This window comes from Saccopteryx leptura, chromosome 7 (assembly GCF_036850995.1).
Source record: "Saccopteryx leptura isolate mSacLep1 chromosome 7, mSacLep1_pri_phased_curated, whole genome shotgun sequence".
Classification (NCBI taxonomy): domain Eukaryota; kingdom Metazoa; phylum Chordata; class Mammalia; order Chiroptera; family Emballonuridae; genus Saccopteryx; species Saccopteryx leptura.
This window is the reverse complement of record NC_089509.1, coordinates 64,807,412-64,821,263: the sequence shown is the minus strand read 5'-3', so window position 1 is coordinate 64,821,263 and position 13,852 is coordinate 64,807,412. Positions and strand designations below refer to the sequence as shown.

General features: G+C 36.5%; 1 protein-coding gene across 1 annotated transcript in view; it reads left to right on the top strand.

Moving 5' to 3' along the window:
• The window catches only part of TTN (titin), a 284,284-nt gene that overhangs the window by 182,970 nt on the left and 87,462 nt on the right, over nucleotides 1–13,852 (top strand). Inside the window, exons 191-214 of the mRNA XM_066346291.1 lie at nucleotides 1,490–1,613; nucleotides 2,148–2,414; nucleotides 4,059–4,156; nucleotides 4,861–5,029; nucleotides 5,127–5,393; nucleotides 5,502–5,768; nucleotides 5,855–6,133; nucleotides 6,222–6,630; nucleotides 6,735–6,859; nucleotides 6,967–7,233; nucleotides 7,717–7,986; nucleotides 8,077–8,379; nucleotides 8,475–8,777; nucleotides 9,048–9,235; nucleotides 9,326–9,440; nucleotides 9,560–9,844; nucleotides 9,944–10,095; nucleotides 10,794–10,941; nucleotides 11,097–11,274; nucleotides 11,660–11,781; nucleotides 11,885–12,172; nucleotides 12,283–12,579; nucleotides 12,701–12,887; nucleotides 13,657–13,772. Of these exons, the coding sequence (XP_066202388.1) occupies nucleotides 1,490–1,613; nucleotides 2,148–2,414; nucleotides 4,059–4,156; nucleotides 4,861–5,029; nucleotides 5,127–5,393; nucleotides 5,502–5,768; nucleotides 5,855–6,133; nucleotides 6,222–6,630; nucleotides 6,735–6,859; nucleotides 6,967–7,233; nucleotides 7,717–7,986; nucleotides 8,077–8,379; nucleotides 8,475–8,777; nucleotides 9,048–9,235; nucleotides 9,326–9,440; nucleotides 9,560–9,844; nucleotides 9,944–10,095; nucleotides 10,794–10,941; nucleotides 11,097–11,274; nucleotides 11,660–11,781; nucleotides 11,885–12,172; nucleotides 12,283–12,579; nucleotides 12,701–12,887; nucleotides 13,657–13,772 (5,224 nt within the window). The remainder of the gene's footprint in view (nucleotides 1–1,489; nucleotides 1,614–2,147; nucleotides 2,415–4,058; nucleotides 4,157–4,860; nucleotides 5,030–5,126; nucleotides 5,394–5,501; nucleotides 5,769–5,854; nucleotides 6,134–6,221; nucleotides 6,631–6,734; nucleotides 6,860–6,966; nucleotides 7,234–7,716; nucleotides 7,987–8,076; nucleotides 8,380–8,474; nucleotides 8,778–9,047; nucleotides 9,236–9,325; nucleotides 9,441–9,559; nucleotides 9,845–9,943; nucleotides 10,096–10,793; nucleotides 10,942–11,096; nucleotides 11,275–11,659; nucleotides 11,782–11,884; nucleotides 12,173–12,282; nucleotides 12,580–12,700; nucleotides 12,888–13,656; nucleotides 13,773–13,852) is intronic.

Sequence of the window (13,852 nt, the reverse complement as noted above, 5' to 3'; positions counted from 1 at the left end):
TGAATTCTTAAACAAAGCAAAATCAATCTTGATGACAGGACATAGCATTTTATGGAATTTTATTTTATTTTTTAAATTGAATTTAGTGGGGTGACATTATTTAATAAAATTACATAAATTGGCTTTAGCTCAAGGGGTTACTTCATCATGGCAGACACTAATCTTATGGAATTTTAGACGATGGAACTAGAAGAGCCTCCAAATGTCTTATCGTTACTATCAGGATGGCTCTGTCCTGTAGCTTTATTTTCAGTTGTGCAAGCCACAATTATGGGACCTAGTAAGAGTCTTTATCAAGGTGGTGTGTTCTTTCTGAAAATTCATTTTCCTACAGACTACCATTTAAATTGCCCAAGGTTACATTTACAATAAGAAATTATCATTCAAATATTAACATTAACAGCAGCATTTGTCTTGATACTCTACTGTCACAGCACTCTCCTGATTTAACTATTTCTAAAGTTATTTTATCCCTTTGTTCAATGTTATGTGACAATTGTAACCATGTCTAATACTGGATTTTCCCAGTCCTGAGCTGCAAACACATGGAAGGAAAGAAGACTCAATACCTTTATTTGTATTTCTGAACAAAATTAAGGAATTATACAAATTATTTTTATCACAGGTTAAATTAGTTTGCAAACTAATTTTAATTGTCAAAATAAGTGAAAAGAAAAGTTTTAGCTTGTTGCATGGCAAACACCTCACACTTAGAACATAAGGTTTACTTTAGGCTTACCATATGCCAGGGGTCCCCAAACTACGGCCCGCGGGCCACATGCGGCCCCCTGAGGCCATTTATCCGGCCCCCACCGCACTTCCAGAAAGGACACCTCTTTCATTGGTGGTCAGTGAGAGAATTATAGTTCCCATTGAAATACTGGTCAGTTTGTTGATTTAAATTTACTTGTTCTTTATTTTAAATGTTATATTTATTCCCGTTTTGTTTTTTTACTTTAAAATAAGATATGTGCAGTGTGCATAGGGATTTGTTCATAGTTTTTTTTTATAGTCCAGCCCTCCAATGGTCTGAGGGACAGTGAACTGGCCCCCTGTGTAAAAAGTTTGGGGACCCCTGCCATATGCAATCAGTGTTTTCCTTCATTTCATGATTTAGCTTTTCTATGTTCTTCCTTTATATATATAAAGCCAGTGGCAGAATGGAGGCAAATACACAAACACACACAAACATACTACACATACACAGAGGTATAAGCAAAAATTTGCCTGGGCATTTCAACATAAAAGCCACCTAGTAATAATTAAGGGTATTTAGGCAAGCCTAAAATTTCCTTAAAGATTCCAGACTATTAGTTAAAATTGTTTTCAAGCTCATATGTGCTATATAGGATTATAAAACAACTTGGAAAGTACTATTTCAAATTGTTTACCTAAATGAATTAAATATATATATATATATATATTATATATATATATATAGGATAGCTGTTTCAAATATTCTTAAACTGCACATTTTTTCAATAACTAGGTAGTCACACGTTCAGAAGGAAAAGTTCATACACTCACTCTGAGGGATGTAAAGTTAGAAGATGCTGGAGAGGTTCAACTAACAGCAAAAGGTTTCAAAACTCAAGCCAACCTCTTTGTGAAAGGTAATTATAAGGGTTTGTTTTATGTATATTTATTCATAAATAATGCCAACTTTCATTTATCTTTAATCTTTATATGTTGAGTAGCATAGGTAATTAAAATTCATCAAATATTCAAAAGTCTATTTTTACTCTTTGGCCTAATTCAATAGTTCACAGACTATTTTTCTTAGTCAAAATTGACTAGCATAGGCTTTAGTTCCTCTTTCTATCCCCACTGTTTTTATTGCATTCAATAAACACCTGGAGGAATAATTATTATCAAACTAGATATCTATCACTTTATTAACCAAGAGTTGGCTATTATTTCCTTGGTGTTTCATATTTTTAAAAAATGCTTTCTCTGTATGTACAAATAATGATGAATTTGTTAGAGGAAAACATTATTAGAGGAAAACATTTATGTGGAATCAAATCTTAGAAATGAAACTTAAAAATAGAAAAACCCTGGAGATACAAGAGGAAAGTTGAGGAGGTCCTGAAATTCTTCCAGAAGGAAGGGAGAAATGCCTTGGCTAATTAATATGATTCTTTCAGAACCCCCAGTTGAATTCACTAAGCCTCTTGAGGACCAGACGGTCGAAGAACAAGCCACTGCAGTATTGGAGTGTGAAGTATCCAGAGAAAATGCTAAGGTGAAATGGTTCAAAAATGGTACAGAAATTCTCAAAAGCAAGAAATATGAAATTGTTGCTGATGGCAGGGTCAGAAAACTTATCATACATGGCTGTACCCCAGAAGATATTAAAACATATACTTGTGATGCGAAGGATTTTAAGACTTCCTGTAACCTGAATGTCGTGCGTAAGTACTCTTCTTACACAGGACTTTACATTTGCAACTCTTTGATAACAAAACAAAAAACAACAAAAAATAAAAACCCCACAACTTTTTGCATGCCCTTCTTGACCTAACAGCATTTCTTAGCAACTTATAATATTAAAACTGACATAACCTGATCCTTTATGTGTTTAAAAAACAGTCTTTCTGATATGTCTGGTCTGATAAAGGACAGACATGCTTCTCACTGAGTAATGAGCAGATGTGCTCTTTGTCTACATGAGATAAACCTACTGTGGGAATATCCTCATCCAGATGAGAACGAAAAGAATAAAAAAGACAATAAGGGAGCTATGATTTTTTAAAAAAGGAAAATAAAATAAAAGCAATTTCTACTTGGAAGGAAAATGAATCCTTGAGTATGGGCACCCACTAGAGAAGGAGCATGAGATTTCCCTTTGACTAGGAGCAGGCTTGAGGTCTGCTGTACTGTGATAAAGCCCACTCACATGAGCTTTCTCTGAGAATAAGGATGGGAAAGAAGATGGAGAGAAGCCTGCATTCTTTGAGTGCTGTGAATGAAGAGTCCTCCCATGGTTTTTAGCATTACTTCTTCCTCTGGTGAAAAGAAACGTCTTTGTACAAAATGCCACATGCTAGTTCAGTTTTTCATTCAATTAATTTTCCAGTGATAACATTCAATGTATATTTTTGTGCAATACTTGTTGTTTGATTTAGTTGCTTCTCTTCTGTCAACAGCTACAAAATAGTGGCTTTGATTGTTCCTCCATGCATCTTGTACCGTTTTATTCTTTCCACTGTGTGGTTGTTCTCGTGTAGCCTGTGGCCGAGTAGGTTCTTGGGTCTCCTCCTTCTGTTTGTCATCTGTTTTGTCTCTAATCCGTGAAGGCTAAGCTCCAATGAGCCTATAATATCTTTAAGCCTATTCGCCAGTATTATGTCTCAGAATACCATTGATCAAGAGGACTCACAAGGAGCCCTAAAAGAAGGAAGGGCAAGGGGTCAGCTCTCCAATTCTGTACATGCACTGACTTAATTCTGGAGATCTATGAAATAGAGATTTTTTTAAAAATGACCCTTCCATACAAAATACATTGCTTTGTCACACTAATAGATTTTATGTGCCATCTTTGAAGCTGAATATATGCTATTTCTATTGTTGATTCATGCCTTTCTGCCATGGACAAGATTGGTCATAGTGCTTCAAGCTGTATTATTATTGAATTCTTCTAATTTCTCAAAGATTATGCTTGCTGCATTAAATGTTTCTTTGCTATTTGTGTCTCCTTCAACAAGTATCAACTCACAACTCTTGAGAGTATCAGTGGGAATTATTCCTCCAGCTATCATTCAGAAAAACTGAGCTAGTAATAGAGAGATGATAGATAGATAGATAGATAGATAGATAGATAGATAGATATAATTAGTTGGACCTATAATACACCACATTATTTTATGAAAACTACAGAGATATATAAAAAGTAAAGTATCATACCTGAAGGGCAGCTACAAGTTATTTCAAAATCAGTTTTAGCCTATTAAGATGGAAAAAACCATTTAAATGACTCACTTTTTCTTAGTATGTACCACAGTAATATCAGAGTAATTTTCTAGTAAACATTGAATTCTGATGATCTTTTCTTGCAGCTCCTCATGTGGAATTCTTAAGACCACTCACTGATCTTCAAGTTAAAGAAAAAGAAATGGCTCGGTTTGAGTGTGAAATTTCCCGAGAAAATGAGAAGGTCTGTGATTATGTAGTTGCTATCTTATATTGTTAGATAGTTTTATTTATTCTTTTGGGTTAGCCAAAGTGGGCGGCAGGGGCGGGGGGGTTGTTAATTTTTCCTATCTCTGATAATCATTCTACTTTTAACTTAAAGATTATTACTTTAGTATGAAATACACACTTGATTTAAGTGTTCTCTTTTTAGTATTATCCATTTACTATTACTTGAAAAATACTGGACATACAGTCGGGAGTTTTAGACATTGTTAGTTTGAACCATATAAAATTGCTATTTTCTTAGGTTAAAAACAAATATCATCAACTTCATATGTCTCAACTTAGTACTCCTGTTTGCCATTAATTATCATTTAAATCTCAGTTTACATGTCTGGAAAACAAAGGAATTGGTCTATATGATGTCTAAAGTCTCCTCTGGCTCTAAACTTATATGATTCCATTATTTTTCATAAAATCACAGCAGCTCACTTACCAGTAATTGAAGAAGTTTGTTCCTGCTTATTTTTAAAATCTATTTTACAATTACAGTTGACCTACTTTTGGGAGTTGAGTTGTATTTATATTTGCCACTTTGGTTCTTCACAATCTAAAGCCTTGTTGGTTGCTTTTAGAAAAACTCAGAATCATATTTCCTCTTGAGGATACATATGTGAAGGACCAACAAGAAATTCTGATAAAGGTATTTATTTATCTTAAATATAGGTTCAGTGGTTCAAGGATGGTGCTGAAATTAAAAAGGGCAAAAAATATGACATCATATCTAAGGGAGCAGTACGCATTCTTGTCATCAACAAATGTCTGCTGGATGACGAAGCAGAATACTCCTGTGAAGTGAGGACGGCGCGCACTTCCGGCGTGCTGACAGTACTGGGTAAGGCTTTCTTTGCAGAAGTTTATGTGTTGGGGAAAAAATCAGAATTGCTGTTGTAGCTCAATGCTTTCTTTTTTATTTATTTTTCTTCTTGCAGAAGAAGAAGCTGTCTTTACAAAAAATCTTGCCAACATTGAAGTTAGTGAAACAGACACAATAAAACTGGTTTGTGAAGTCTCCAAGCCTGGAGCAGAAGTGATCTGGTACAAAGGGGATGAAGAGATCATTGAAACAGGAAGATACGAAATACTTACTGATGGACGAAAGAGAATCTTGGTCATACAGAATGCCCAACTGGAGGATGCTGGCAGCTACAACTGCCGGCTCCCAAGTTCTCGAACCGACAGCAAAGTCAAAGTACATGGTATGAAAATTACTATGAATAGTATTTTATTCTTAGATATTTATTCTTGTTTCATTAAAGATACAAATGCTAAAGTTTTCAATATGTCTTGAAATATTTTCTTTCCAGAACTTGCTGCTGAATTTATCTCAAAGCCCCAAAACCTTGAAGTCCTTGAAGGAGAAAAGGCTGAATTTGTTTGCACTATATCAAAGGAAAGCTTTGAAGTCCAGTGGAAGAGGGATGATAAGACACTTGAATCTGGAGACAAATATGACATTATTGCTGATGGCAAAAAGAGGATTCTGGTTGTGAAAGATGCCACATTACAAGATATGGGCACTCATGTAGTCATGGTTGGGGCCGCCAGAGCTGCAGCTCACTTGACAGTAATTGGTAAGTTTGTTTTTGCTTCTACTGTTTACTCACATTTGTATCTTTGGTCCTTCTTCATCCTATAAAGTCTTGTTGGTTGCTTTTAGAAAAACTCAAGATCATAGTTCCTCTTAAGGACACCCGTGTGAAAGAACAGCAAGAAGTCGTCTTCAACTGTGAAGTCAATACAGAAGGTGCAAAAGCCAAATGGTTCAGAAATGAAGAAGCCATATTTGATAGTTCAAAATACATTATCCTCCAGAAAGACCTGGTCTACACCCTCAGAATTAGAGATGCACGATTAGATGATCAAGCCAACTATAGTGTATCACTGACCAATCATAGAGGTGAAAATGTTAAGAGTGCAGCCAATCTAACAGTGGAAGGTAAGGCACTTACGTGGCATTAGTGATTTTAAAAATTAATTTCCATTATGAAAGCAATTAAAATCAACATTATTCTTCTTTACAACAGAGGAAGACCTCAGAATTGTTGAGCCTCTTAAAGATATTGAAACAATGGAAAAGAAATCTGTCACATTCTGGTGCAAGGTCAATCGTCTCAATGTAACACTAAAGTGGACCAGAAATGGAGAAGAAGTGACTTTTGATAACCGTGTTTTATACAGAATAGATAAATATAAGCACTCTCTAATCATTAAAGACAGCGGCTTCCCAGATGAGGGTGAATACATCGTCACTGCTGGACAAGATAAATCTGTTGCTGAGCTTCTTATCGTAGAAGCTCCTACAGAATTTGTGGAACACTTGGAAGACCAGACAGTCACTGAGTTTGATGATGCTGTCTTTTCTTGCCAGCTCTCCAGAGAGAAAGCAAATGTAAAATGGTACAGAAATGGGAGAGAAATCAGAGAAGGCAAAAAGTAAGCAAAAGCTTCTTAATCTCTATTTCTGTAGCTATAGATACAGTTTTGACAATATAATGGTCATTGTGCAAACTAATCAGTCATTCAACCTCTTCTTTTAGATACAAATTTGAAAAAGATGGAAGTGTTCATAGACTCGTTATAAAAGATTGCAGGTTGGATGATGAATGTGAATATTCTTGTGGAGTAGAAGACAGGAAGTCACGAGCTAGACTTTTTGTGGAAGGTACTTCTTATTTCATGAAAGGACCATTTTAACATTCGTATCAGTTTTTAAAAGTTGTTAATCCAAATACAAACTTATCTGTATATGTTTTACATTTTCTTTTTCAGAAATCCCTGTTGAGATCATCAGGCCTCCCCAAGATATTCTTGAAGCCCCTGGTACTGATGTCATCTTTCTTGCCGAGCTCAACAAAGATAAGGTGGAAGTTCAGTGGCTGAGAAATAACATGATTATTGTCCAGGGTGACAAACACCAGATGATGAGTGAAGGAAAGATACACAGGCTACAGGTCTGTGATATTAGGCCCCGTGACCAGGGTGAATACAGATTTATTGCCAAAGACAAAGAAGCCAGAGCTAAGCTTGAACTGGCAGGTAAGTCCCTTTCCTTTATTTTTAGATTTTTACTTTCCAAACCACTGTGGGGCCTCTTAGATCTGTTCTTATCTTGAACCTAAGCTTCCAAGACATCCTTATAGGTTGTTGTCATGAAAAAAGCCATAAATGTACCTCTTGTACATAAGAAAAAGTTTGTCTGGTTTGTTTTGAACTATGTGTGAGATGCCCACTTTATTTTTTTTAAATATGTTATAAACTATATTTAGTCCTCTGTTATTATTTTTAGCAAAGAATAGAGATTTTATGGTTTTATGTCATCATTAATTCTCTGTTCTCCAATCTGATATTTTGCAATATGAGAACACTGAACTCAGTATTCTCTGCTGGAAAGTTACTAAGGTATATACTTCTAAGGTTATGTAACCAATATTTGCCAAGAAATGCAAAGTAAAGAAGCTGTGGTATAGCCAAACTACAATAAATAACTCATATGCATTCACATGTTATTTTTCTCACTAGCTGCACCTAAAATCAAGACAGCTGATCAAGACCTTGTGGTTGATGTTGGCCAGCCTCTGACAATGGTGGTGCCCTATGATGCCTACCCCAAAGCAGAAGCTGAGTGGTTTAGAGATAATGAAGCTCTGTCCTCAAAAACTGTTGATACTACAGCTGAACAAACTTCTTTCAGAATTTTAGAAGCCAAAAAGGAGGACAAAGGAAGGTATAAAGTTGTGCTTCAGAACAAACATGGGAAAGCAGAAGCGTTCATCAATTTACGAGTCATTGGTAAGCCCTTGAGTCACTTGGACTTAATTGGCAAAGCATGACTAAAAGCATGGTAACACACTAAAAAAATTTTTTATATTTGAATTTCAGATGTTCCTGGTCCAGTACGAAACTTAGAAGTGACAGAAACATTTGATGGTGAAGTAGGCCTCGCTTGGGAAGAACCATTAACTGACGGGGGAAGCAAAATCATAGGTTATGTTGTTGAAAGACGTGACATCAAGAGAAAGACATGGGTGCTGGCCACTGACCGTGCAGACAGTTGTGAGTTTACTGTCACTGGACTACAAAAAGGAGGAGTCGAGTATCTATTCCGTGTGAGTGCAAGAAACAGAGTTGGCACTGGTGAACCAGTGGAAACTGACAATCCTGTGGAAGCAAAGAGCAAATATGGTAAGACTTTAGAAAATAAATTGCAGACTTATTAATCTTTGCTTTCATCCCTGATATAACCCAAAGCCCATGTTTTGTTCTCTGACAAAATCCAGATGTTCCAGGCCCTCCTCTGAATGTAACCATCACAGATGTGAATAAATTTGGTGTCTCGCTGACATGGGAACCACCAGAGTATGATGGAGGTGCTGAGATCACAAACTACGTCATTGAATTAAGAGATAAAACTTCTATCAGATGGGACACTGCTATGACAGTAAGAGCTGAAGACCTATCGGCAACTGTCACTGATGTAGTGGAAGGACAGGAGTATAGTTTCCGGATCAGAGCGCAAAACCGAATTGGAGTTGGAAAACCAAGTGCAGCCACACCCTTCATCAAAGTTACTGATCCAATTGGTAAGCCCATCCAAAAAAAAAAAAAGGAAATAACTCTTTCATGAAATCCCAAAATTAAGCCTATCAATTTAAAAAATCAAATTAAATAAAAATTAATGAACAGATAGAACATCAGAAAAATTTGAAAATCAAAAAACGTAAACTGTGCCTCTTAGTTTTATTGAATGAATTCAGTAAATCGTTATCTTAATGGGAATGGTAGAAATGATTACAGCATTCTTAATAAGTTGTCACTGAATTAAATGGTATGCTCCAACTCTTCCATTGCAGAGAGACCAAGTCCTCCTGTGAACCTAAATTCCTCAGATCAGACTCAGTCATCAGTTCAGCTCACATGGGAGCCTCCTCTGAAAGATGGAGGAAGCCCGATCCTGGGCTACATAATAGAGCGATGTGAAGAAGGGAAGGATAACTGGATCCGTTGCAATATGAGACTGGTCCCTGAACTCACCTACAAGGTAGGTCATTTGCATCTAAAAACAATATTTAGGGTATGATCATGGACTTAAATGTATATGTTTTTTACAAATATTGATTCATAATTTTAGGTTACTGGATTACAAAAAGGAAATAAATATTTGTATCGAGTATCTGCAGAAAATGAAGCTGGTGTTTCAGATCCATCTGAAATTCTTGGTCCTCTAACTGCTGATGATACTTTTGGTAAATGGATATATTTCTTTTTTTATTTTTTTTAGATTTGGAAATAGCACATAACTACTTTGTAATATAAGGGACTTAAATATAGTACTAGGAACTCATTATTTCTTCTTTTTTGGTAGTTGAACCAACAATGGATTTGAGTGCATTTAAAGATGGTCTAGAAATCATTGTCCCGAATCCTATCAAGATCCTGGTTCCAAGTACAGGCTATCCAAGGCCAACTGCAACCTGGTCTCTAGGAGAAAACGTACTAGAAGAAGGAGATCGTGTGAAAATGAAAACCTTATCAGCCTATGCCGAACTCGTCATTTCTCCAAGTGAACGTCCAGACAAGGGCATTTATACCCTGAAACTGGAAAATCCTGTGAAGGCAATTTCTGGGGAAATTGATGTCAATGTGATTGGTAAAGAGTTAAACTTTTATTACCTAAAGTGACTTAACAGAATTAGCAAATCTTGGTTCAAACTATTTATGATACTGACTTCTGACTGCATTTATTCAGCTCCCCCAAGTGCACCCAAAGAACTGAAGTTTGGTGACATAACCAAGGACTCAGTCCATTTGACTTGGGAACCACCAGACGATGATGGAGGAAGTCCACTAACGGGATATGTTGTCGAAAAGCGAGAAGTCAGTCGGAAAACATGGACTAAAGTGAGTTTTTAGTAGTGATGCACTAACTTCAGAAGAGAGAATGGGGAATCTCAGAATTCTGGGATGCCATGAAAAGTTTTTATGTCTTACTTTTACCGTGCTAAAAATGCTTTTATAAATGCATTGATGCTAATGCTTCCTAAGGTAGTTCAACCAAGATTTTATATAATTGCCTCATTTTGTGAGCCTTATCAAAGTTTCAACTAAGTTTGTTAAAAAATAAGAAAAAAATAAAACAAAAAACAGCTTAACTACTTACTTAGTACCTGATAGGTACCCACTATGCCCTTATTATGCTGTAAGCTGTTCTGAGAATATTAAGTACTTAACTCCCTGATGGTCATAACTTCTTCTCAGTCTACTAGATTACCCTAGTTGGTCTAATCTGCCAATTTTTTCTCCTCGTTAATACTTTCGCCTTGATTTAAAATCATATTTCTAATAACCAAGCTGGCAGAAGAAAAATCAACTCCTTATTTGCCACCTTCTCAGTGTGTCAAACTGAAACAGCTTCACCTTATATTAAGGATCAAAAATTTAGCGTCCTACTTTGCAAATTTTCCCTAATATTAAATAAATAGTCCTTAGCATTGAGAACAGCTTCCATTTGTATCCCTGCTCATGGTTAAAAAGAATTTTTTTGACTTGGACAAAGCATTTTTGGGAAACAACTAATTAACTATATTTCTTTGTCCCAGGTTATGGACTTTGTGACTGACTTAGAATTCACAGTTCCTGATCTTGTTCAAGGAAAAGAATATTTATTTAAAGTCTGTGCTCGTAACAAGTGTGGCCCTGGAGAACCTGCGTATGTCGATGAACCTATAAATATGTCAGCTCCTGCAAGTGAGTACACTCTTTAAGATTTCTCACTTAGCCTCTTGTTACCTGTTTCAAGCTTCTAGATTTGGGGTTGAAAGTATGGGGTAAAGGCACAGGTTGTCAATATGATGATTTCATAGATGGCCTATCTAAGACTGACTCTCTTTGAAATGTCATAGCGGTACCTGACCCACCAGAGAACGTTAAATGGAGAGATCCAACAGCCAAGAGCATCTTCCTAACATGGGATCCACCTAAACATGATGGTGGTTCACGAATCAAAGGATATTTAGTTGAAAAATGTCCACGTGGTTCTGATCGATGGGTTGCCTGTGGAGAACCAGTTCCAGAAACAAAGTATGTTTTAAATTATTTGGCACAAGAATAAATGTTTACTCTTATTAAAATGAGCTTTCTCAATAAGAGGGAAGATGAATAAATAAATAAATAAATAAATAAATAAGCAAATAAATAAATAAATAAAATGAGCTTTCTTTTGGGAAAATCTAAATATTAAGTTTTTTCCCACTGAGGACCCCCTGTGGTGCCTAATTTTAAAAAGTGCACTGCTGAACTTACTCCATACTCAAGATTTTCTTTAGTTACAATACTAAAGCAATCCAGAATTGACTAAAAGAATACTGTTAGATCAGGAATATGCATTTTGGAAATATTATGAACACTACACAGTAGAACAGATTATGTGCATTTTAGTGAAATATCCTATTTTGTTTTCTGAAAGAATGGAAGTAACAGGTCTTGAAGAAGGCAAATGGTACGCCTACCGCGTCAAGGCCTTGAACCGGCTAGGTGCTAGCAAACCCAGCAAACCCACGGATGAAATCCAGGCTGTGGACACGCAGGGTATTTATTTTTGTTTTTGTTTCTTAGTTTGTTCTAGCAACCAGACCTCTGACTTTACTCTGCTGAACTTGCTAACATCGTAAATAATCTTTTTCTAATTCAGAGGCTCCAGAAATTTTCCTCGACGTGAAGCTCCTTGCCGGCCTCACTGTAAAAGCAGGAACTAAGATTGAACTTCCTGCCACGGTCACTGGAAAACCTGAACCTCAGATAACTTGGACGAAGGCTGATATAGTTCTGAAGCCAGACAAAAGAATCACCATTGAAAATGTGCCTAGGAAATCCACAGTGACTATCGTTGATAGTTTGAGAAGCGACACTGGTACATACATCATCGAGGCTGTGAACGTCTGTGGTCGGGCCACCGCTGTGGTGGAAGTGAATGTCCTAGGTAGGGAGGCTCTCATTTTTAAAAATAGGCAAACTTGTTAGAGCTACCTTTTAAAATGAAACATCTTTTAAATGTTTTTTATCTTTCTGCCTGTGTAATGTCATCCACAGATAAGCCCGGACCACCGGCTGCTTTTGACATCACAGATGTGACTAACGAGTCATGTCTTCTGACATGGAACCCCCCACGAGACGATGGTGGATCTAAAGTCACAAACTATGTTGTGGAGAAAAAAGCGACAGACAGTGAAGTATGGCACAAGCTCTCATCTACTGTCAAGGATACAAGCTTCAAAGCCACCAAATTAATACCCAATAAAGAATACATCTTCAGAGTTGCTGCAGAAAACATGTATGGTGTTGGTGAGCCAGCTCAAGCCGCTCCAATAACAGCCAAATTTCAGTTTGGTAAGTTTCTCATTAATTAGTTGGGAGGAGGGGCTTAAAAAGGATGCTTGTATCAAACTTGGATTTTAAGTGTCATATTTATATATAGGACATATAACACATATCATTATCCTGTCTATAGATCCACCTGGACCTCCAACTCGCCTAGAACCTTCTGATATCACTAAAGATGCAGTGACTCTTACATGGTGCGAGCCAGATGATGATGGTGGCAGCCCAATCACTGGATACTGGGTTGAAAGATTAGATCCTGATACTGATAAATGGGTTCGATGCAATAAAATGCCAGTAAAGGATACAACATACAGGTATGCCCAAAATCTCCATCAATTTTCATTTTTTAGTATTTCTTTTGATTATACATGATTATATATTACTAAAATTTTTAAATTATTTTTACTTATATTTCCCATTAGCACATAATTTCTTTTTTTATTATTAAGTGAGAGGCAGGGAGGCAGAGAGACAGACTCCCACATGCGCCCCAACTGGGATACACCCAGCAAGCCCACTAGGGAGCAATGTTCTACCCATCTGGGGCCGCTGCTCCATTGCTTGGCAACCAAGCTATTTTAGTGCCTGAGGCGAGGCCATGGTGCCATCTTCAGCATCTGAGGCCAACTTGCTTGAATGAGCCATGGCTGCAGGAGGGGAAGAGAGAGATAGAAAGAAGGGGGAGGTACAGAGGAAAAAGATGCTCACTTCTCCCATGTGCCCTACTGGGAATCAAAGCCAGGACTTCCACAACCACATAATTTCAAAAATTAATATAAGTTCCATCCAAGGCCACATTTCATAATTTGCTAAAAAATATTAACTTTCTGGATGTTTCCAAGTGTTTGGTCTTCTAGTATATTAAGATAATGATCATTATTACAATATTATAATTAGGTTCTACATTTTAGCTAAGACTAAATTGTGTGACAGTTGAAAAGCAACTTTAAATTTATATTGGAATATTTTCAGTAAAATTTCTAAATAAGTTTTTGAAAATTTAATAAAGTAGCCTCCTCTATGTAAAACAGAGGTTTCCACTTCTTATCATGGCATTCAATTGGCACTTTGTTCCCATTTCAGAGTGAAAGGTCTCACCAATAAGAAGAAATATAGATTCCGTGTGTTGGCTGAAAATCTTGCTGGACCTGGAAAACCAAGTAGATCGACTGAACCAATCTTAATAAAGGATCCCATTGGTATTATTTATATATTTCTTGTTATTCCTTTTGAAACTTATATAACCTTATTTTTGACAAACCTGAATAATTTCATTTCA